At 36.9% G+C, this 23,275-nt stretch overlaps 1 protein-coding gene across 4 annotated transcripts in view; it reads right to left on the bottom strand.

Annotated features, from left to right (window-relative positions):
* Positions 1-23,275, bottom strand: part of TENT4A (terminal nucleotidyltransferase 4A) — a 61,811-nt gene that overhangs the window by 5,138 nt on the left and 33,398 nt on the right. For 3 of the 4 annotated variants that reach the window (XR_009957458.1, XM_062567985.1, XM_062567986.1), the window contains exons 9-10: positions 19,685-19,785; positions 19,244-19,416 (exon numbers count right to left, since the gene is read on the bottom strand). Coding sequence is in view for 3 of the 4 variants with exons in the window: in XM_062567985.1 (XP_062423969.1) it covers positions 19,244-19,416; positions 19,685-19,785 (274 nt within the window). In the remaining variant the exon portion in view is untranslated. The remainder of the gene's footprint in view (positions 1-19,243; positions 19,417-19,684; positions 19,786-23,275) is intronic. The other variant, XM_062567987.1, reaches the window with a different exon arrangement.

The following is a 23,275-nucleotide window of genomic DNA, read 5'->3' as shown; positions in this document are numbered from 1 at the left end:
TCTCCAATTTCTCACAATGAAGCACTTTTTATATTGATGGCCTAAAATGCAATATAAAGGATAAACTGTCAGCTCAGAATGTGATTTCATCTAACCCAGTGTCTTGTGATCCATTAGCTGACAGCAGGTGCTTCAGGAAGTGCACTCAGGGCCAGAGATGACATCTTTAGATTTAGTAGTTCTCAGTCAGGTATCATTCATTAGCTTGCTCAAGGTATTTTTGTTTTTTTAAAGCATCCTCTGCTAAGCAGTGTTAGCAGAGGTAAGTGTCCTATGCGACAACGTTTCAAAGCTCAACTACCTATCATTTTTCTGAATGATTTTTCAGTTCTTAGTTACACATTACTTGTCATTCTGCTTTTGCCTTTCCCATACTACTGCTGATTACACAGACCTCTACCCTATACCCCCTCATTCCCTTCTCCAGGCTGATGATTAATTCATGCTTTGTAAGTTACTCTAGATCTTTGATCACCCTAATATCCTTCCCTAATCTTCTTCCATTCTATTAAAACTTTCTTCTGATTTAGAGATAAAACTACTTACTGGTAATGATGTGGGAATACATGTAGATTTTTACATATTTTCATTTCTGCTCTTCTACGTTCCTAATATGCAACACTTGCTTTTATGACGCTCTCTTTCCTTTTGAGAATTGAGTCAAATCAATTTTCAGCAAAAAATGCCAAAATCTAGCAGGAAATAATTCAGTGCTGCCACACTACTCTATGGCATTTGAAACACTTCCTTCTCTCCTGATACTCCCCTTGAAAGGTCTCTTCCAAAGCCTTCTCGGTTTGTCCTTAAGCAGCTTAGTAGCACCACAACTTTGCCCTAAGTTATTCATTCCCTATTAGATATCTGACAACATGAAGCTTAGTACAAATTCCTGCAGGGCTTTCCTTTCCTGCAGGTGAACTCCCTTTATTATGAAAGCTGAATCTTTGTTTCTTATCTTTTAAGAAGTTAATTATTTGGAAGAGGACCTGCTTCTTTAGTTTCTTTCAAGATCTTTAGTAAAAGAAATTTACTTAATGTCTTTTGGAAATCATAAGGAGCTATATGAAACAATATCGCCTTGTCCACACACTATCTCCTTACACTGCTCAGGTGTCCCATCCTCATCACTGAGAGCTGGCATGTGTGTAACCAGATGATGGCTGCAGAAAGATTAGATAATCGGAAAAGAAAGCCCTTTATTGGCAGTGTGATAGACAAATCTGGTTTAGATGTCGTTCTAACTTCTTTAGATTTCTCTTATTGGAATAACTTCCTCTCCCAGCACACGGCTATTGATCCAAAAAATTGATAGAAATGCAATCTTTGGGGGAAGAAGGTGATGACTTTGATCCTGTAAATAAAAGATGCCAGATCTGGAAGAAAATTTAAGAATCTGCATTTAAAAACAAGCTGGAGAGGAAAAATTCTGTAACACATACCAGGTTAGAAAAAGTTTCCCACATGCTTTAACAGGAGGCAGAAAAACAAAAGAACACCCACTTATCCTTTACCCTAGAACAGCAGAAATCTGATGGCAGTTGGAATACCAAGTAATGACTTGCTTAAGCAATTCAAGTTTTACTTCCAAAATACTGGCAAATTTACAGTATAAAAATCTTGCACTCAGACTATCATTATTCAAAAAAATGATTTACATGTAGCCAAAATAAGCACCTACACTTAGAAGTAATACAAATAAGTATCAAAAACAGAGTCGCAGTTCAAACCAGGGCTTAATATTTCTCTGCCTGTCAGTTCTTAAAAAAAATAAATAAATAAAAAAAAATAAAAAAATAAAAAAAAAAAGCTAGCAGTGAAAACAAAGTATCAGTATTCTTAACTTTAAAAGAAAGGAAATTATACATACACAAGGCTCAAAAATAATAAGTAAGGACCTAAGCAGCTAAAGTTTAGAAAAGGAGTAAGTCAGTTTAGACAGGCTACTTACTATTATATTGTTAACACTACAGGGTTACTGGCCATGATTAAACCCAGTCTGCAGTTCATAGTAACTGTAACCATTTAAGCTTGTGTACTTCAAAATCATTTCAAGTAAAATGAGTGTAGTATTTTGAAGACCTTTACTACACTATTAACTTTTCCAGTATTTCCTGAAAAACCTCAATGCATATCTTCAAAATATTTCACTCAAAGTTCCTTTCAGTTTCTCACTTTATTTCCAACTTGTCTATTTTAGGCCTCTACTAAAATCCCTTGTTCTGAGGATTTACATTCATTTCCCATTTCGTGAGCATATAAACATCAGAAATATACTTAAACACATCTTGTACACAGGTGGAAATCTAGCTTCTTGTTCCTTGTTCCTGTTTCAGAGAAGCAACAGGCAATGATGACCTAAGCAACTTTTTTTGAAAGCAATATATGGACTAATCACTACAACATATGGTATCAAATATTAGAAGATGGTTCAAGCCAGCCTCAATACTTTAAAGCCAGTTAACTGGATCCTATACAGTATTTTTACTGACTACCTAAACATATTCTTACCCTAGTAAGTTTTAAATGTGGTTCATACCTTTAACCTAAAGTACAAGAGAAGCAAACAAAAGCTATTTAGAAATGGAGATCTGAAAGAAAAAAAGATTCAAAGTAATATGAATATCAAAAAGGCTTTTCCCCTCCTTTTGGCCCTACCAGCTTATTTCAACTGAAGCCAACACGGTCACGAGTCTTGAATAACTTTTATAAAAGCAGAAGCCAATCTCATTTCTGCTCCTATTAAAGAGGGAAAACAGGTATTTGCTTAACCAGCTCAGCAAGCAACAGCAAAGAACAAACATGAAGGCTAGAAGCACACGAAGAAAAGTTTCCTATCCTCAAACAGTAGAGAACCAAGACTCAAAGCCACAAGGGACCAGGTTACAGTGGTCCTTCACAGCCGTACTATGTGTACCAGCACTGTCAGTAACCTGTAAAAACACAGAAAACTTCGTTCTCTTCACATTTAGCAACAGATTAGGTAGCTATTAGTCACAGCCTAGTCCCCAGAATGAGTGATCAATTTAAACTGAGACCACTTTCATAATCTGTAGTTAAAAAAAAAAAAAAATCCCTAAAGTCACAGGAGTAGTTCAAGAAATCTAAGTCTGATACACGAAAACAATCCTCGCCCCCCCAGCTGATGTTGTCACTGACCAAGTTTCACATAATGTGGGGGTAAGACAAAACTACCAGAAGAGAACTCTTATACTGCAACTTTGCTGCTATTGTGATGTGGACCGTCACGTGATTTTATCTGAATACTTGTCATTTAGGAGAGCAGGAGATAGATTTTTCAACATAAAATGTTCACAATTTTAGGCCTTCAGACAAAAACAACTACTATATCAGCTAGCAGTCCCAAAATTATCCAAGCAATGAGTTGACATCAATACAGTATGTGTGAAGCAGCTAGAGGAAACGCACAGGCAGATATTCAGTCCCCAAATGTTTTGACTGCTGTGACACTGAAAGATGAAGGCATGCTATGCAAACCAAAGAACAGGTACTACTTGCAAGTTTCAATAATTCTATTCCGTTTGTTTTTTTCTGGTGGAAACTACTATTTAGACTGTGTCAAGCAGATAGTCTTTCCTGCAACTCAAAAAGCATGCAAGAAGCAACCACTACAGTGTCCAAAGACTTCCATAACATCACACAAGCATCCAGGTTGGAAGGGACTTCTGAAGTTCAAAACAGGGGCCCTACGTTAGGTAACCCTGAGTCTAGTCCAGCTGAATGAGTTTCCATGCAAGGAAGGTTAATACCAAATAAAGATTGTGTACGTGAATATATGAAATTTTGATTAAGATGACAAATATTTTCTGAGTTTTGTTTTCAATTAAACTGCCTCTGACACATTTCTAACCTTTTCCCCCTCTCTCCATTCTTCAGGAGAGAGGAAATGCAATCTTATTATATAGATGCATATACATTTGAAAAGTGTACGAAAAAAAGAGATGTTCTGTCATTTACAAGATGACAGGCTGACACTTAGATTTGAAACTGCTTCCAAAGTACATCGTAGCACTATCCTCCTTCCTTTGTCTAAGGAAATGCAAGAACACTGAAAAAGTATTCCAGTCTAAATGAATACGGACTCTAAATAAAGGATAAGAACTTTGGTTGACCGAAGAAACTTTCAATAACCAGAGAGCTTAATATGACCTTTGAAGGAACAAGTCAGGCCACCTCTCAATTGAAGTTAATGTACTAAAAATTGTGATGCATCACATTTTTCCAATGAAGTTTAGTGTATGTGTACATCTAAATAGTTGAAGATATCTGCATTCCCAGAAATACTAGGTAAAATGGACTAGAAATCAAGTTCAACACAAATGAAAACATATTTTCAAAGCAAACATCACTTAACTGCATGCAGACCTCAAATTTTTTTTTTTTTTTTTTTTTTTTTTGATTCAAGCAGGATTGTGGGATTTTAATCAATTTCTAATGAAACTATCTTTTGAGGAGTCATTTCAGAGATGCTGTAGAGATGATAGTATCAGCACTACCAGCGGGACAAAGCAACACTATTACTGTTGATCAGGTATAAGCAAGCTCTGAAGCGAAGTGTTGTAGCCAGTGAAGCACTAGTTAAGTTATATAAACAAGCAGTTAGTGCCTTATATCACTAGACGCAAAAAGCTGAAAAACAAACTACAACACTGACATTGAGGTTTCATTTCCCACTTGTCTTGTTTCGCAAGTGAGCTTGTGAATGCTGCTATGAAGTTTTGAATCACCATATCCAGGATCACACACCACTAATCTACAATGACATCTCCACTATAGTTTTTCTTGGACAGAACGAACCTCCTACAAGCCAGTATGGCACAAGGACTGGAATTCATTATTTCTAGATACTTTTGAGTCAAAAGACACAGGGCTGGGTAAAAACTTGCAAACTGAAGAGTAAATTGCTCTTCTGAGCCAGACAACATAAGGATTCTCCTTTCTTGAAGGGCGAGCACAATTCAAGAATAAACTGAACAGAACATATTTCACTTCAAAAAGGCAACTATGAAACTAAGCCCTTATCTTCTTGGAAAGTATACAAGGGATTTCACCCCACCCTCTGTTCACCTGAACATGCATACCACAATATGGTGTGTTTTTTTTTTTTTTTTTTTTTTTTTCCCCAGTGGACAGCACTGGTTCATAAACTCCTCTCTCAAGTTTAATTCTGAACTGCTCATCAGCAACACAGAAGAATGATTATAATGAAAAAAATGATTATCCTGAGAAACACACAAACCTGTATCAGGAGTTAAGCTAGTCCCTAAACTACCTGGAAATTCTCCAGTTATGCAGTACATAAAGCATTAGAGTGATTACTAGCTTTCCAAAGGGAAAGCATTAGCAAGCTCTAATAGCAGAAATCTCACCTAGAAGGCTGTAACTCATTCAAAATAAAAAGCTACTGTTTTTGACACTGGCCTTTCTTGCTACTGAAGCTAGTACTGGTGATCCAGGTAGTTTCCAAAGGAGCCAAGCTGAGTGGGAAAAAGTTGTAAGGCTCATAGGCTGAAGACATCAAGCAAACAAAAGAATCCCTTTCAAAGACTTACTGAATAGCAAAGAACACCTATTAAGAAAGAGGCTTGCACATGTTCAAGCCTATCAGGACGGAAATCCTTTCAGTCACTAACGTGCCTTTTAAAAATTGTAAACTGATTTGGTCTCAGTTGCATCAACTGCAAGAAAAAAAGATAAAGACGAACTTAATCTAGCCCCATCACTCTCCAGAAAGTTACATGCTAAAAGGAGGTATTTAAAAAAAATCGTTCTACTCAGAACATTGTAATTTCCCACTTTTGACTCGGTTGGTCACAATCCTCAAAGAGAACATTTCTACTCCATGAGACAGAAACCTTTGGTTAATTCAATGTGAAAGAAAAAAAAGTCATTCAATTACTAAACTATAGATAAGTAAATGCAAGAAATACCTCTGATTTAACACAAATCCAGAGGTCAGACCTGCAAAAAGCAAAAGTCCCCTGAATTTCCCAACTTTAAACACAAGTTTTGTATAAACTAAGAGACCATAAGAAGCCTTGGAAAGTACAGCCAAGTAACAAAGCCAGAAAAACACTATCATATTTTCAATATTCAACATTTCAGACAAGATCTAGAATTCATCCGTACTGTTCCTTCACAAATGAGGCAAAAACTCTGGATACCAATTTGTTTTGCATCAACAACTGCATGCCTGATTTTGTGTAATTATGGTGAAGGTAAGCCACACAGTGCCTTTTCAGAAAGGCATAGTAGTTGAGGAAAAGTACAAGTTAGGCATCAGGTTTGTATTTTAAATGAAGTTTTGCCTTACAATAGCTCTCCAGTTTTATTTTAAAACTGAAAAAACTTCAAGCGTTCCAGGCTGTACACTGCAAGGTGTGAATATTCTATTACAGACACTAAAATAGCAATAAATTATATTAGTTTATCACTAATACAAACATTTCCTGATCTGTTCAGAGAAGCTCTTTTTATTTGGTATGATTCAACAAAAAGGGAGGCCAGGTCAAAGAAAGAAGTCAGTGCAGTAATCTGAAAATATAAAATGAAAAGGCACACTTTGCAAAACAGGGCTGGGGACTTGCAGAGGGAATACAAAGAGAGTATATGATGAAAAGCTTTCAAAAAATGGTGCACTATGTTAATCTACCTGCAAGGAAATACTGGAATGTCAATGGTATGCAGGGGGACAGTAAGCGTGGTCTAAACGAAAGAGAGGGTGAAAAATACTTTTGTGAAGTGCCTAAAAAAAAAAAAAATCTTGTGTATTATCTGTGATGAACATGCATCAAGCTGTAACATGCCATAACTCAATGTTGGTATTACTGAACATACAAAAAGGCTGTTCAAATGCAATCGCTTAATTATACATCTAAAGGTTCCAAAAGATCATGTTTTTAACTGGCAAGTAGTGTTAATTATAGTCTCTAGACATAAGTCAAACCCACAAGGAGAATGAAAAACATTTCCTTACGTGCCAGGCTCAGGGTTCTGATCAGAGGTATGAAGTCCAGCTGGAAACCAGACAATACTGGTAGTACCCCAGGGGTCAATACCAGGACCAATTTTCATTAATGGCCTGGATGATGGGACAGTGGCCCTCAGCAAGTACAAAACTGGGATGAGTAGCAGATACACAGGACAGTTGTGCTGTTTTTCAAAGGAACCATGACAGGCCAGAGAAACAGGCACAGAGGATCCTCATGATGTTCAAAGGTATATGCAAAGTCCCGCACCTCAGGTGGAATATCCCTATGCACCAGTACAGGCTGGGGACTAACCAGCTGGAAAACAGCTTGGCAGAGAAGGACCTGGGGGTCCTGGTGAACAATAAGTAACATAAGTGAGCAACATGCCCTCATTGTAAAGGCTGGCAGAACAGCAACCTGCGTTGCATTAGGAAGAATGTCACCAGCAGACAAAGAGAAGTGATCCTTCCCCTCTACCTCAGCACAGTGAGGCCACATCCAGAGTACTGCATCCAGTTCTGGGCTCCCCTGCACACAGAAGACACATCGACATACTGGAATGAATCCAGCAAAGAACCATGAAGATGGACAAGGGACTGAAGCATCTCTCATACAAGGATAGACAGAGCTGGTATTGTTCAGCCTTCAGAAGGGAAGGCTCATGGGACAATGGGAGAGCACAAACAACAGAGCCAGGCTCTTCTCAGTAGTGCCTTGTGAAAGGGCAAGAAATAATGGGCAAAACTGAAATACAGAAAACTTTGTTTAAAAGCAAGAAACTTTCTGCAAAATGTGATCAAACACTGGAACAGGTTGCCCAGAGCAGTTGCAGTCTTCAGCCTTAGAGACATTCTAAACCCAATCGGACAAGGGACCCAGAGCAACAGGGTCTAGTTAACCCTGCTTTCAACAGAAGGTGTGAATTAGATGACCTCCAGAGGTCCTTTCAAACCTCAACTGTTCTGTGAGTCTGAAATACCTGAACAATCTCAAAGCAGAAACTGAAGCAAACATACCTTTTATCACACACAAAATGTAAAGAAACTACTGAATCAGACCAAAAGGATAAGGACATTAAATTAGAAACACCCTGGTCCTAGAATCCCAAGAATTATGATAGATGGATTGTCAGAATAAAGAGAAAAATATTTCAAGAACCTGACCAAAATTAGCTTTGAAAGAAGTCAGTTCACTATTTTCTGGTATCAGAGGCAACCTACAATTACCTACAACTTGCACAAAAGCTCACGAGACAGCTAAGTTTTGACTAATAGTTTAATCACCAGATCTTGGGAGCATTTTCCTGGAGATACTGATGTCAAGAACACCTGAATCTTAGGTCCCCAATAAATGAGACAAAGTCAACAAGAACAATGTTAAAAGCTCTGGTCTGCCTTGCTCAGGGGCACATACTATCATCTGAAATTCATTTCACCTCATTTAACAGCAATCTTTAATCTTCATCACCTAAACAGGACCAAGTCTGCAAGAAAAACAAAGGATTTTCCCTCCTCATCTACTATGAGGGATACATTACATAAAATACTGCAGACTAGATAGGTAACATACAGCCTCTCTGCATGTTCACTCCCTAGTGCATTTTAGGCACATACTTATTAATATTTAAGTTCTTTTTTTCTTCTTTAAAGTGTATTACAGAAGATCACAAGTAGTCAGATCTGTTCTAGTAATTTAAAACCAAGATCACTAAACAAGCCTAGATGAGTCAGTCTTCTATTCGAACAGAAATACTAGTTTACAGACAAACTACCTAAGTAAAGTTTCTGTTTGAAGAACAGGAAGTTAAAGAGCTTAAAAATCTGTAGATATCCCACTGGATTAAGCACCAGGAATGTCAAATACTACTTAAGAAGGGAGATGTTTGACACTCCCCCTTTGATATATTCTTAGATGTCAGTATGATGTGGAAGGGCTCATTTATTCCAAAAAGTATCTCAAACACTGACTCATTTCCCATCCCCTCCTCTACCCGACTTCTGATTATAGTAGGTAAATACTTCTAAGATTGCATGAAACTCAGTGCATGAGTCTTCCTATATAAAGGATGACCTTCAGAGGTTTCTAGACTGACAGTACAAGCGATCTACACTTCCTATTTGATCATTTTCTCATCAAATAGTTGCTCCATTTAGTTGGCTCATACCTGATTACTGGTGGCCACTATCAAGGTTCTTGTAGGCGCAGATTGGGGTTTACCACTTGGCATAGACAATGCCAAGTAAACTGGCCATAAGCTGAGTCGGTGCTTGCAGACTGAACGGGTAAACATTAGAAGCTGTGCAAGGTGGTGTATCAGAATCCTTTTGGCAGAGAAAAAAGGGGAAAAGAAAAGCAACTTTACAAAAAGTACAGTATATACAGACTATGCATTTGAAAATGCACCCAAATACCAACTCATGTGAATACTGTAGAGTTTAAATTGTGGGGATTTTTTCCAAATGGTTTAAAAAATACAAGCCAGTACTAAGTTTATTTCACACATCCAGTAAAAACTTAATTGAACCTATATCAAGGAGACAATTTAAACAGGCCTATGACGATCACAGATCAGTTTCCAGTCAGCTCAAACTATAGCCAAATACATAAAATTTCTCTATTAAAATAGAATTAAAAGGTGGGAACTAAGAGTGGAGAAAAAAAGGAGCAAGAGCAACACTTAACTATACAAGGACTAGAATTTCAGGTGTCATAACAGCGTAAGTCCTCTGAGCACTGTTCTGCATTGTGCTTATCTGTACAAAGTTACTCACTGTAATTGCATATAAGCACCAACTATTCACTTCTTTGCTAGTTAATACTACTGTTCTTACCACTTTACATTGGGACTATGAGTGATAATTCATCAAGGGGAGCAAGAATGATGTAGAATTACAGAAAGTAGTACTGTAATGGCATTCATATTATGAATTTGCTTTCCACATTCCTCCTCCCAGCCCAGAGGCAACAGCAATTACAGAGGTATCAGAAGCAGCAAGTCACATTGGTGACGTTAACACTGCAGTGCATTGAGCACTTAGACAAACAAGGAGGAAAACGGACTTCAATAACTCTTATAATCCTATGGATCTAAAAGCACCCATCAGACCTCCTCAATTCTTAGATGTACAATGCTTTAAGTCAAAATAGTTGCAAAGCAAGTTATAGCCTTTTAAAACAACTTTGAACAGAGACTTTGTAGAACTAAATTTATTTTTAAACCATAATACAATGGCAATAGAGAGGTAGCCTTACAGGTGTTTTTCCTTTCCTTCCTTTTTAATTTCAAAATAATCTAAACTTGAAGTTAATAAATTCTATTCTCTGTCCAAAACCTTTCCCAAGCTTTTTTTCCCCATTCCTATCTGTCTCAAGAAACAGCAAGAGATGGGGCTTGGCCAACAAATTTAAGACAGACCAGCCCACCAGCTACTGCTAGCTCAGGAGTTAACAAATTAAAAAGTATTTTGGCTCAGGTCACTGATCTTTACTATTAAAGTAATCACTGAAATAATCTACTCCTCTCTCTTTAAAGATTAATTGCCTAGAAGCAAAAACTCTTCAGTCAAATCAAGCAAACTATTAAAGAATGGAAACAGTGTTTTAAAGCATTTTTCTTGGGCGAGAACTGTTTTAACAGAGGTTGACTAAACAGCCTAAGCAATCAACCACTAGGAAACAGTTTTCATTCCAACTGAAGTGAATTCTCACAGTAGAAACAACCCTCAGAATATACACATCAATTCTAAAGTGATCATTTCTTTATTGGCCCTCAATTGGCCCCATTTCTTTATTCCCTCTCAACTACTGGGAAGAGTTACAGTATACCTTTGTGAAGCAATTTCAGGTATTTGCAGCAAGAATTCACTGAAGACAGACCATGCTGGTAACAGAAAACAAACTAAGAAGGACTAAGCTATTTACCATATCAAATGTTTACTGTTATAAATAGGTTTTGTGAACAACTACATACTGTAGCAGTGATCAAACAACTACTCAGTTGTAGGCACATGCAAAGCAGCCTACTTAGACAAGACAGCAGTTTTCTTCTTTGCCTCATCCTACAATATTCACAGCTGAAAAATACTAAGGTCTCTATGAAGATGAAAATGCTACATTCTAATATTCATTAGAGGTTAGATAAAGGCAAAAGCCTAGTTCTAAGATTAGATTTCTTCAGACAGCATTGATCATGCAATTATAAGTTACAAAACAGAGGATGAAATAAAATTAAGTGGTCATGTTTGAAGAGATAACTTGAGACCACACTCACAGTAACCACGAGCAGGCAGATGGGAAGGAAAAGACCACCTTAATGTCTATCCAAACTAGTACATTACCTTCTACAACACAAACTTCACAAATCTAACCAAATAATAGTTTTAGTCTTTCCTGTTACTCAAGGATCTCCCCTTTCTTTTGCTTAGGTAGGATTAGATACTTTGAAGATTCACATAGGTACCCAGATGAAACACTTCCTATTTAAAAGATTTCTAAGCTCACTGTGCAACAAAAGGTCAACTGTTTAGATCATGGTGGTAGATCGGAAAGGGATTCACACTTTTTTACTGAGGCTAGATAAACCCCAACACAAGGAATTTTGTGCTGCTTCATTACAGTGTTGCAATAGCTCCAATGCAATGCTGATTTCCTGAGGCATGTTTCAAAGTATCCCTCTTTAGAGATGACCTCAGACTGCTAACAGAAACACTGGATGGAGATGATTGGATGACTTCTCATTAGCATCAAAATCCATTTCTTAAGGACAGCTGTACCTTTCTTCCTCAAACAAAGATTAACCTCAGTGACTAAAAAACTGAGTCTAACCTAACCAGGGATTTTCAGATGGACTGCCTACACTGAGGGATTAAATCTTGCTTGGTCTTCTGGACAGAATTATTAAGTGCCATGTACAATCCTGAAACTCTATACAAGCTCAGAAGACCTACAGAATCTGCAACTGACCTAGAAGTCCGTATTCAAAATCAAATGCAGCAATAAAATGCAAATTTCTTGCTCACATAGCAGATTCTTTTTTCCTCAAGAACAAACTACAGGGGTCTTGGCAGAAAGTTTCATACTGGTTTCCATTCTCCAACATTTTACCACTTATTATACAAGTGGATTTTTTTCTTTCCAACAACATACAGGAGAAGTTGTCAGAACAAGTCACTTCAGTAAGAATGTTCTAGTTTTTGAAAGAACTGAAAGTGAGAAAATTGGTGCTTATAATTAAAAATCCCCAGCATATAGAATTTTTCACATGTTCTTCTTAATAACTTTACAACTACTAGACTGATCTGATAACTAGCTATTGCCAGTCTTGCCTCCTCTATTGTACCAGTGATAGCCTTTAACATTGTGATGAGCTAATTCATGGAACTAAACAGGAAAAGCAACCCTTTTTTTTTTGTCAGTTAATTTCAGAATCAGCTCACCATACATAGGGTTAGGTTAACATTAGTTAACTTTTTTTCCTGCAGAAAAGCAGGAGCAGAATCATCCCTAGCAAGAATATCTGGATTCACATACTAGTAGTGTAAAACCACACCTCTTAAACCATAAGAAGAAAATTTTGGACATTTCCTAGAAGTTCAGGGCCATGCACAGGAGCAGAATCTCAATGCATAATCACACATGAATGGTTTAGGTCAGGAAATTTAACTCTGCTTGACAAATCCATGTTCTTCCAAGGTGATTTTATGGATTCCACACCTTTACCCTGTTTTATTTACATCAGTTTGTACTATTTTCCTTTCTGGTAGGTAGAGCCATAATTTTAATAATTAGTGTAGCAGAGTAGAAAGAAGATGAACAAAATTTTTGTGGCAAGTCATAGGATAGCGAGTTTGATAGGTATTATATAGTTGCATGATTTCCATTTGCCAGCTTGTAAACAATAGAAGTCTTGAATAATTGCAGTTGGTTGGGTTTTTGTGCCTAAAAGTAAATTGCTTTTACAAAAGAAAAATACTTTGGTCATATCTTCCACCAGGCCTAACCATGGACTTTTAGTCATTGTTTTTAATCAATATTCACTGTATTTTAAATAAGCCATCTTAAATTAAAAATATCCAGGAAGTGCATCTTCTCAAATCTCTTCTGTTATCCCTAATACTTTATTTCACAAGGGGCTTAGATTGACCTGTACTGTTGAGAGTATTGCAACATTTTAAGATGTACAATTAAAATGTCTTTCAAATTTAGGAAATTACAGGACTACTTATTATGCCAACTGAGCTTATACCACATCAAAATAATATAAGCATTCGCTTTAGGTTTTCTTCCATCCTAAAATGGCTTAGCCATCATTTTGGGGGTGGATGTGTTAATCTTGAGATATGGCAGAAGTAGAACTAGCAAATGGCATCAGAAAGTATTGATCTCATTTTTGGTGGGGGAGTAGCACATGCTTCTCTCTTTACCTCACTGACAGCACAGTAATCAAATCTAACTTTACTTACTGATTCACACATATCCATTTATAATCTTTTCTGTTTAGAACCAGTGGTTATTAAATAAAATATCTTTATAATTTTGGGTTCTATGTTGTCTCCCTTATAGCTTTGTGGAAATGTACTCGTATTTCAAGTGAATATAGTAATAAATTGCTCATACAACTGATTTTGATACAGAAAAACTGAAGAGGAGCATGAGAGAATACAAAACAGCACACAATGACAGAATAGGGTTAAAATAAAAAACAAGACGTTGGACTATATTGTGATAAAGGAAAATAAATAGGCAAGAGTAGCATGGAAAAAAATCTGCTCCCCTCTGATCCAGAAAAGGTGCGAGCGATCTACATAACAAAAATAGAGAAAAGTAGTAAGTTTTAAAGGATTTGGGGATTAAATTCTTAAGTGGCCCAAAACAGAAGTCAAGCACTTTTTCATCCCCTGGTAGTTTCAGATAAATATTTGTGTTTAGGGTTGTCCACAGCTTTATTTGGAGACAATCTGGCTGCAAGCCAGCACTTGCCTCTTTCATTAAAGACTAAAGTTTGAGAGGTCTACTTTTTAGAGCACTTGCTTCCTTGATTTGTTCAGGGATGGGAAAGGAGAATACAATACAGATGCTACATTTGTGTTCTAGATAAAGATGGACGATAAACTATTCATATACATTTTGAATGTTACTTTGATTAGGACGTGAATATTCACAGAAGTGAAAAAAAAAAAGGCAGACAAGCTTCTGTGTAGCTCTAGCTATCAGACTGTCTTTGATAATTTTGTTGTGCCATCCTCTTCCCTCCTCCCCCAAACATATTTTAATCTGGAATTGTAAAAATTAATTGCAGTCATTAAACACATTTAACAAGATTACAAGAACAGCTGTTACAGCAATTGTCCTGAAATGTTGTCAGTGTCTGTCCTCTACTGCAGACAAGCACATGCCTTACACTTGCAAATTTAATCCCTTAAAAAGTAACATTTATCAGAATATGATGTCATACACTCCGCACCATGTATGGGGAAATAAACAGCTTTACAAGTAAGCCAAAATTCAAAATCTTTGGCTAATTGGAAGGAAGGGCAGATTGTATTAACTACAATAAATGCTATGTTGCGTTCAATACTAGGGCACAATTACTGCAAAGCAAGTAATTGTTTCAAAAGTCAAAGCAGATCTCACATGCTATTGGCAGAATGATTGGAGTAAATACTGGAATATATAGGAATATATTTTTAACTGCTCATATTTATATACTACTCTCACAATATTAGCACCCAATCCAAGTACCAAGTACCTAACACTTGAAGTGGGGGGGACTTGTTCCATGAAACACTTAAGGTATTGGTAGGAATATCCCCTAACCGATAGTAGTAGTATGTTGGGCAGATCAAGTAGTGACATCCTGATAAAACCTTTTTCAGATAAAACCATTTATAAAGCGTAAATAGCAATAGCTATAGTTAAAATTAAGAATAGGCTTATAGAATACACTGTAAATATTAGTAAGACCTTCCATTTTTCCATGTGTTCTTCCCTATATTAAATATACACAAGTAGTACTTTGACATGATTCTTTGTTCCTGAGAATTCAAAATCTCTCATGAAGTAATTTTGCCATAGAAGCCCAGTAAAGAAAATTTATCACCAGAAAAGACTGAGGTGAAAAGTTGTATGAAATTTCTTAAACTCAAACTTCTAACAGACAGCTTTGACGTTCTGTGCTGGATTGAATCTCTGAGGTTATGTATGCATAGATCTCAAAAAAAAAAGTTTAAAAACTTTGAGGAATTGCATAAAAGCAGCTCTATTTTGCACAAGAGGAGCAAAACTGCCGAGTATAATTAGCAGCAAGAATTATACCAGACCAAAACAAGACAAGAAAAAAACCCCACACACCCATAATTGTTTTTACTTGGTAGAGGCTGTTTATCAGGCACTTGCTTCTCTGGCACTGCTCTAGGATTTCCCAAGCTAATAAAAAGCAATCCTCTACAATGCTTAAGTAGCCAGAAATCCAGGTCATCAATTGCACAGTGCAGACTCTGGATAAAAAAAACACCCAGGAAAAAAAAAAAGCAATCCTTGGAGGGATTTGGTCTTTGCTTAAGTTCTTGGCCTGATACCTGCAACGAGCCACAAATGAGTGCTGAAGGTGAATATAGCTCACTTCATCTGGTTTCAGATTCCCACAGCAATCACTAAACTCAATAAGAAGGTTAATGCCAAAAGTATTATGTTCTATGGTGGAATGGTTTGACTCCTGCTCCTGTAGGACAAAAAACTCATACTTGCATTGTCCTTGATGGCAAAAATATTGTTTAAGTATCTTCCATGAAGGAAGAACTATGTACAGTCAGCAACATTATCTACACCAGTATTTCTTGGATCACTAACAACTGTGAGAACGTGTAGTATTTTTCAAAGTGAACCAGTAATCAGCTCGGTTACTTCCCTGTAAGCATGAGCGAGTGGAAAACACATGCTGCCTTTTTGTTAGGGCAGCATGTGGCATTTTAAATACCTGCACAGCAGAATACTGCACTGAGAAAACACATACTGCATAGATTGCTTTGCTCCAATCTGTAGATTGCAGAGAAATACATGCAGTCAGGTATGTTCTTGTAACTAGATTCCTTGTATCCATAAATCCATTCCCAGTGTGTTCCCCATTTTGCTCCTGATGAGTCAATCATTGATACTTACATTAGTGTTGCAACAATAGTTTTTCAAGGAGCTGAGACAACAAGGTGGAAACTTTAGTACTCAGTATTTTGCAAGAAAGTAGATTAAAAGCATTGCTGAGATAGTGAGAGCTCTGTAGTGAAGCATATAGGTTAGGAAGACAAATCCATAAACTGAGTAGCTGTTATCACACTAATGGTATGACAGACGTCAGAAAACAGATTCTTCTATTCTAAGCAGAAATTCAGTGGACCTTATAAAAAAAACTTGTGACAGATTTTTGTAGTTTGATGGAACACCTCTCATGAAAAACAGCACAACAGCTTCTTCAGTCAGCCAGTGGTACCATAAGCATTTGTAAATAGCTTTACTGTCTTGCAAAATCCATAAAACAATAGCTTTTGTACAAGTTACGATCTAGTCTCATTAGATACCACTGTTCTGAACTGTGTAGACAGCAGCCCAGAATTATGTCCTCCTGTGAAATCATTCTAGACATAAAAAGAGATGTAATTTCAAAGTAATCGTCCACCTGAATCTGAAGCAATGCACTGAGAAAAAGCACCGAGTATACATCTAGAGTAAGTGAGGAGAGATGAAATGCTACCCTTGAAGGAAGCAGTTCTCTTGTTTCTCCATGGTATATAAGATTACATCTTAGAGAGGTTATCATGAGCAGATTTCTGAAGGAAGAAAAGCTGTTGTAGGACAAAGGAAGAAAAAAACCAAGGTAGTTACCTGGAAGTTGTTATATCCCTACACTTTATTTTTCTGAATATGTACATATATAAAAGATGAGACACTAATTTCTAAATATTAGTGTTGGTTTATGCCACTCCAGCCTCCATAAAAAAATGCTCCTTTTGGGGGGTCTATTCTGACATCCATTCTTCTGTTGCTGGAAGAGATCCCACTGCTACCTCAGAACTGTCTATAAATCTAAGACATTGAGAACTTTGTCTACTCAATTGCTGAACCATATTTACAGAATATAAGGCAAAATCTGTAATGTTAAATGACCTTCAAGGTTGCATACCCTTAAAAAGAAACATACAGCATACTGTATTACCACCAATAGCTCTAAATTGCACAAACTACAGGTTTTACTGAAGATTCTAGGATCTCTGCAAGTAAGATTCGCTGCTTTGATAGTGCTTGGATACTTAATTGCCAACATCTCATCCAGGACACACTGATCAGTATATGCAAGGTCTTCCAGATTTATTGCCAGTATACAGTGATGTCAGAATATACATACCTCTGTGCTAGAGCAGATGGCTGGAATATTCAACTGCCATTTGGTGCTCTCAACTTTGAGCATTTATCTGGCCGAGTGAAGCTACAGGCAGCCAAGTCTATCTCCTTCAGCATACATTCTACAAAGCTGATTTGTTATACTTGCAGACAGGTAACATAACATTTATCACCAGAAGTCTTGGCACAATACCAACTGTCACACACAGTAAGTGTTCCTTTGCTAGAATCTGGGCATAGTATTATCCTAGATCAGGCTGTGGATGGCCTCATCTCCAGCAGAATAGTTTCCCTCTTCCTCAGTCAGCTAGAGCTCAGGACTGTTCAACCAAGTTTGTTCAGTCTCACATATACAAATGCCAATAACATGGATTCATCAGTAACTTATAAATCAAGATAATGTGCTGCCAGTCTGTTAAAGACATAGTACCAATGAATGACCAGGACTTAGACTAGGGCCTGCCACAAGAACAGGGGCATAAGACTTTGAATTTTGCTCTAAAGGATAGCACTTCCATTTAATCTGTGGCAGTCAAAACTGACTGCAGTCTTTCTCGCTGAGAAGTTCCTTTCCACTTTTCATTTATTAATTCCTGCCACCAGGCAAAGATCAGATCATGAAACTTCATTTTTGCGTCAAGTAAAAAGGGAGTAAGGGGAGGTCCCAGTTCCTCATTAGATTGGGAGTGCATGATATTAAGCAAATATTTGTAGTTTCTCATAAAAACCTCAATCTTACAGCAATACCCACCTCACTGACATACTCAGAACAGAAGCATACTAGTATCAATGGCAAGCATCATGCTGTGCTTTTTGCACTAGCCAGATGGGTAAAACTAATACCATATTCCACCATATTCACTGGAGGTGGAATGAGAAGAAAATTCAACACAGAATATTTAATAATATTACAGAATAATTCTGTAGAATTACAGAAAACAAGCCCAAGGTATATAACAAACATATTTGTTCCTCTAACATCTACCTGTGATTATTTTATTCTTATTGAATACAATTAAATACAACTTTTACTTCCATGTTTGACCAGTTTTTAAAAGCAGTCAAGAAATGGTTACTTAAACATCTCTTGGTAGGACCCCACTGTTGCTCAATATTGTTCCTCAACTGGATTATTACATCTTTTCCGCTCAGGTTCTGTACCTACAACACAGAATGCCTCAACGGATTTTAAATGAGCATGTCATGCCAAACAATGTAAATTTGTGCTTTATAATCTACACTACCCAACTATGTTGATTTAAATCAACATCAAAACAAAACATCTACAAAATATGAAGTGTCTGAAAACATGATTAAAGAGACTAGTGTCTTCTCTTCCAGGAGGTTACAGACATTTAATCTACTCTTTCAAAGTAGAAGTCAACAGCAAGACTTTACACATGAGGGCTTCCAGGCATTCAAACACGAACTGACTGCTCAGCTGAAAACAGCAAGGATTATTATTCACCTTCACAGCAAGTTACGATGCTCATGATCAATTTGGGATGTAGGAAAAGGAGTGGAATTTGACAAGAGGAGATTTTGCCTGATAGAGGATTTATGAATAGATATTTCTACTCTTAGTTTTATTAATTACTGTTGATTTGGGGGTTTATATAGTTCATTATGTCTAACCACCACCACGAAGGGTACCAAAGGTTTAGCATAGAATTAAGACAGATTTCATGCAATGAAAACATATTTTTTTTAATTTAAATAATTTTCTGAGCAGGAGAAGTTATTAATTTGCTGTAGCAGCTTAGTGACAGTCATCACATTAAGTGCTATTTTAGTTATGAAGTTTTGATAGGCATGGTAAAAATCTCCTCCTTAGTAGCTTTTTAACCTATTAAAAGAAAACTTACAATGTCACTGCCAGAGAGCGATGATACTGAAGAGGCAGATGACCCAGAGGATAACTGCTGTGTGCTAGCCAATGACAAAGCCAAGCGTTGGTTGTAAGGTGGTTCTGAGTCTCTGTTCTGTTGCTGTTCTCCATTGCATGGAGAAATCTGGTCTCTTATTTTCAATCTGTTGTCTGTTAACAGAAGACATGAGTATCATTTTAAGAGCACAGAGCATCAACACAGGAATCTTGCAGTATAAAAAACGTCAGTTTAATCGGCTAATAAAGTGAAAAGCAAGCTCACCATAGAAAACTAGTCTTAGGTTAGAAAGCAACAAATTGCTTTAAGATTTGTCCATACACCTGAACTAATAACTAATCTCAAGGCATAGATATTTTCAGTTGCACCAAATGCAAGAAGAAAGTTTAAACTAATGTCAAAGATTTCTGTCATACCTACCAAGTTCAGGTGATAAATTAATTTTGCTCCCCCACTTCTTTTTAATCCAGGCTCTGTAGTCAATCACCTCTTGGGTCACTTTGATGATTCTACCTAATGTGCTAAAAAATTTTTAATTGTTATACAAAGCCATTTAGTTATATATTTGCGAGCATTTCAAAAAGCAATTAAATTACATTAAAAACAGTGCAAGTTATCCACAATCACAGAATCTTTCTGGTCTTTCATTCACTTATAGCAGCATTTGGGCCACTGAAGAGTCACATTTTTTTTTATATTAGTTTATTACTTACCTTCTGTCATACTAATATGCAAGCACTGACACATAGGGGTAAAACATTTTTATTCTATATTTTTAAACAATGCATCTTAACTATCAAAAACGCACATGTAAATGCTAGTGTATTTCATAGAGTACAGGTTCTTGCATTTCTCCATACAAAAAAAAATTTCACAAAATCTGGATTAGAACAGCTACAGGATGCACTGTTAATATCTTGGACTCTCAATTCCTCTTCCCGCTGAAGAGACACCTTCACTGCCCTTGCTTACAGGTTTACAAGACAAGTTAAAAGGTTTAAGATCCCTGCAGTTATAAAGGAAGTACCATGGATCGTGAGGTAATGGAAACGAGAAACAGACTGGCTCCAAAACCAGAGTAAGTTAGAATTTAAGATGATTCATAAGGGCAACTGGTTCAGGTGAAAAGCCCACCTTGTCCTGTTGAACAGTGATTAATGTTACACAGTGAGTACAGAGCAATGTTTTCCAACATATCTTCCCGACATTCAGCCATTTGTATTGCAGGTCTTCTTGAGCAGGAGTTATTCAACATTCTTTTCTTTCATCAAGGGCTGTTTGTTGAAATTCTTACTATTTACTCAATGATCAGGATTTAAGAATGACTGACTACTGTATGAAAAATGCACCATGGAAGGTTACCATCTTGGGAGAAAGGTAATATTATTTTAGCTTTGAAAGTCTTCAGTAGTTCTAAAAAGCTTATTAATTTAACATCATAAAGGTACAATGTACCTTTACTGGATTTTTTTTCTGTTTTTTTACAGTGGGAAGGGAAGAAATCTGTAGCCTAAATGTATTTAGGTTAGCTTTATCAAGTAATTTCATAGTTATATTTTAAAGAGGAGTCATAATTCTCCTACTAGTTTAAGGATTACTATTTCATTGCAAGATCAAATACCACACACTTCATGTTTAGACATACAACTTTAAAGACATACTAGTGTGTTAGTATCAAAAAAAGCTGCCCAGCATTTAAGCATGTATTGGAACAAATGGTATAATCTGCTGCTTAAGTTATGAATTCAATGACTGCAGAAGGACCTCGTGGACAGAGCGAATATCATCCATCATTTTATTACACAGATAAATGAAGTGATGCATGTTGGAAAACTCAATCTTGAATTGCACATGAAGAATTAAAGGCTTTGAAGTGATTGTCACTATTCAGCAACTAATGGTCTGGGTTATAGTAGGTAATTCTTTGAAAAGCACAGCTCAACACCTAAACAGAGCATTAGCAAAGGAACAGAATAAAAGAGGATAGCATTTTGTCGGTGCACTAGCCCATGATGTAACCACATTTTTAAACACTGCAATTCCAGCTTCTTGAATTCAAAAAGGAATGAAGACAAGATAAACAAACATTGCAGAGAATTAGCTGTGGCCCTGAAGTTGCAGTTCACACAACAGCACTGCCAGGATGGAATTCCAACAGAAATGCTGGGCTCTTCAGCCCTGCAACAAAGAAATCTTGGAGCTGAAAATTTCACCCAAGCAAGCCTTTAGAAAGATTTGAGTTTTTACTCCAGAATGACATCTATTATCAGTAGCAGTCCTAGGATTAGAAAATGAACAATGAATGACAAACTCTTCAGGAGACAGTTAGCTTGTCAAGTCTGAAGCTTGTTGGAGTACTTTCCCAAAAGAAACCGATACCAGTCATGTTTTCAAATACCAGAAGGAAAATGAATGATGTAAGATGGCATTTTTATTGGCCTTGGAGACCGGTATAACAAAAATGTCTGCCATCAATAGGTGTAAGGAGCAAAACTACAGCTACATCAACAATTATGGCAGAGTTACACATGTAGAACCTGGAAATCTTTTCTTACTAGCTCCTTTCACAGTGCAAATCATAGCTCTAAACTCTTCTTTTTGGTGGTGGTAGAGGGGGAAGGGTTTATTACTTACACACCAAAATTAAAACCATTTACTACGAGGCATGAGAAACTGAAAGGTGACTTAAGTCTACAATGCTATATACTTAAACAGTAAGGTAGAGAAAAGGAGAAGCAAATACGATCAAACTGAATACTGCTCTTTAAGAGCCAGACATCATATGTACAAGACTCAAGTATATCCACGGGGTCAGAATATTTCTATAAATAAATTTTTTAAAATTGCTCTTATATCTGTTTTCCGCCCTGAAAATGTTTAGGAACAAAGAGTAACTGTCAATCCGCTCAGCCTTTAGTACTAGGGAATTCTACACTTCTGCTTCCCCCTCAAGGCCACGATTTCTATATATGAGACATTCCCAATCTTAAAGACAATTGTAAGAGGTAGAAAATTATGAAGTTAACTGATTAATAAAAGTAGACAGTTCTCCTATGAAAGATAGTCCACTCAACGTTTTTTTGCTAGATACTATCATATAGTAAAAAACAGAGATAAGCTATTTGCATAACCCAGCCTCCTAATAACTATTTTATGATAAAAGTTTAGAAGCTCCAGTTTTACACACCATACAGTTTTTCTGTCAACCTAATGCTAATTTGTAAGCCCTCAGGTCACAGGGACACTTTCTTACTGTCATTACACCACAATTAAGGTGCAAATACACCTGAAGATCACCTTTAAAAGGATCGAATTGTGACATACTATTCAGTGAGATCAAATATCTAAAGCTCCAGTCAAGCTCCACATTAAAGGGTGCAAGAGCAGGAAAAAAAAACAAAAACATTAAATCCATGAAAGAACAATCAAAATAATTGTTAAGCAGACCTTAGCCAACATTATGGAGCACCTCTTTGGTGTTTAAAGGATCGTATAATCTAAACAAGTCTAAACAACACCTGAGAAGGATTTACTTGAACATGACTAGACAGATATCTTTTGTGGAAGAAAAGCTGATATTATTGATACCTCCCAAGGGACAGCCCTCATTCTAGAGACAGCCATTCAGCATTCAAGTTGTGAATTAGAGGAAGGGCTGTTTCAGACTGCATGCATTTCTACCTCCTGTGTCATCAGAGCCAGCAGGTAAATTTTACATTCCCTTTGACAGCTCCCAGAGATCCCAAGACTATTTTGGCCAACCAGGGACAACCTGAACCTAACATACAGATCTGCTGGCAGTTAGGTGAACAATGCACCAAGACCAGACCAAACAGCTTCCTAGAACAGAAGAAGAAAATCACTTTACGTATGGTAAGACTACTGCTATTTTGAAAGTTATCAGCTATAAATTGTAATCTCAGACATGCAACAGCAAAGCCCAGCCAAGGCTTCCTCAAACTCTGAGCTCTAACTGCCCCTCTCTCTCAGATACCTCATCACTCAAATCAT

This window comes from Rhea pennata, chromosome 2 (genome assembly GCF_028389875.1).
Source record: "Rhea pennata isolate bPtePen1 chromosome 2, bPtePen1.pri, whole genome shotgun sequence".
NCBI lineage: Eukaryota > Metazoa > Chordata > Aves > Rheiformes > Rheidae > Rhea > Rhea pennata.
The sequence above is the reverse complement of the archived record's forward strand: the minus strand, read 5'-3'. Positions and strand labels throughout refer to the sequence as shown.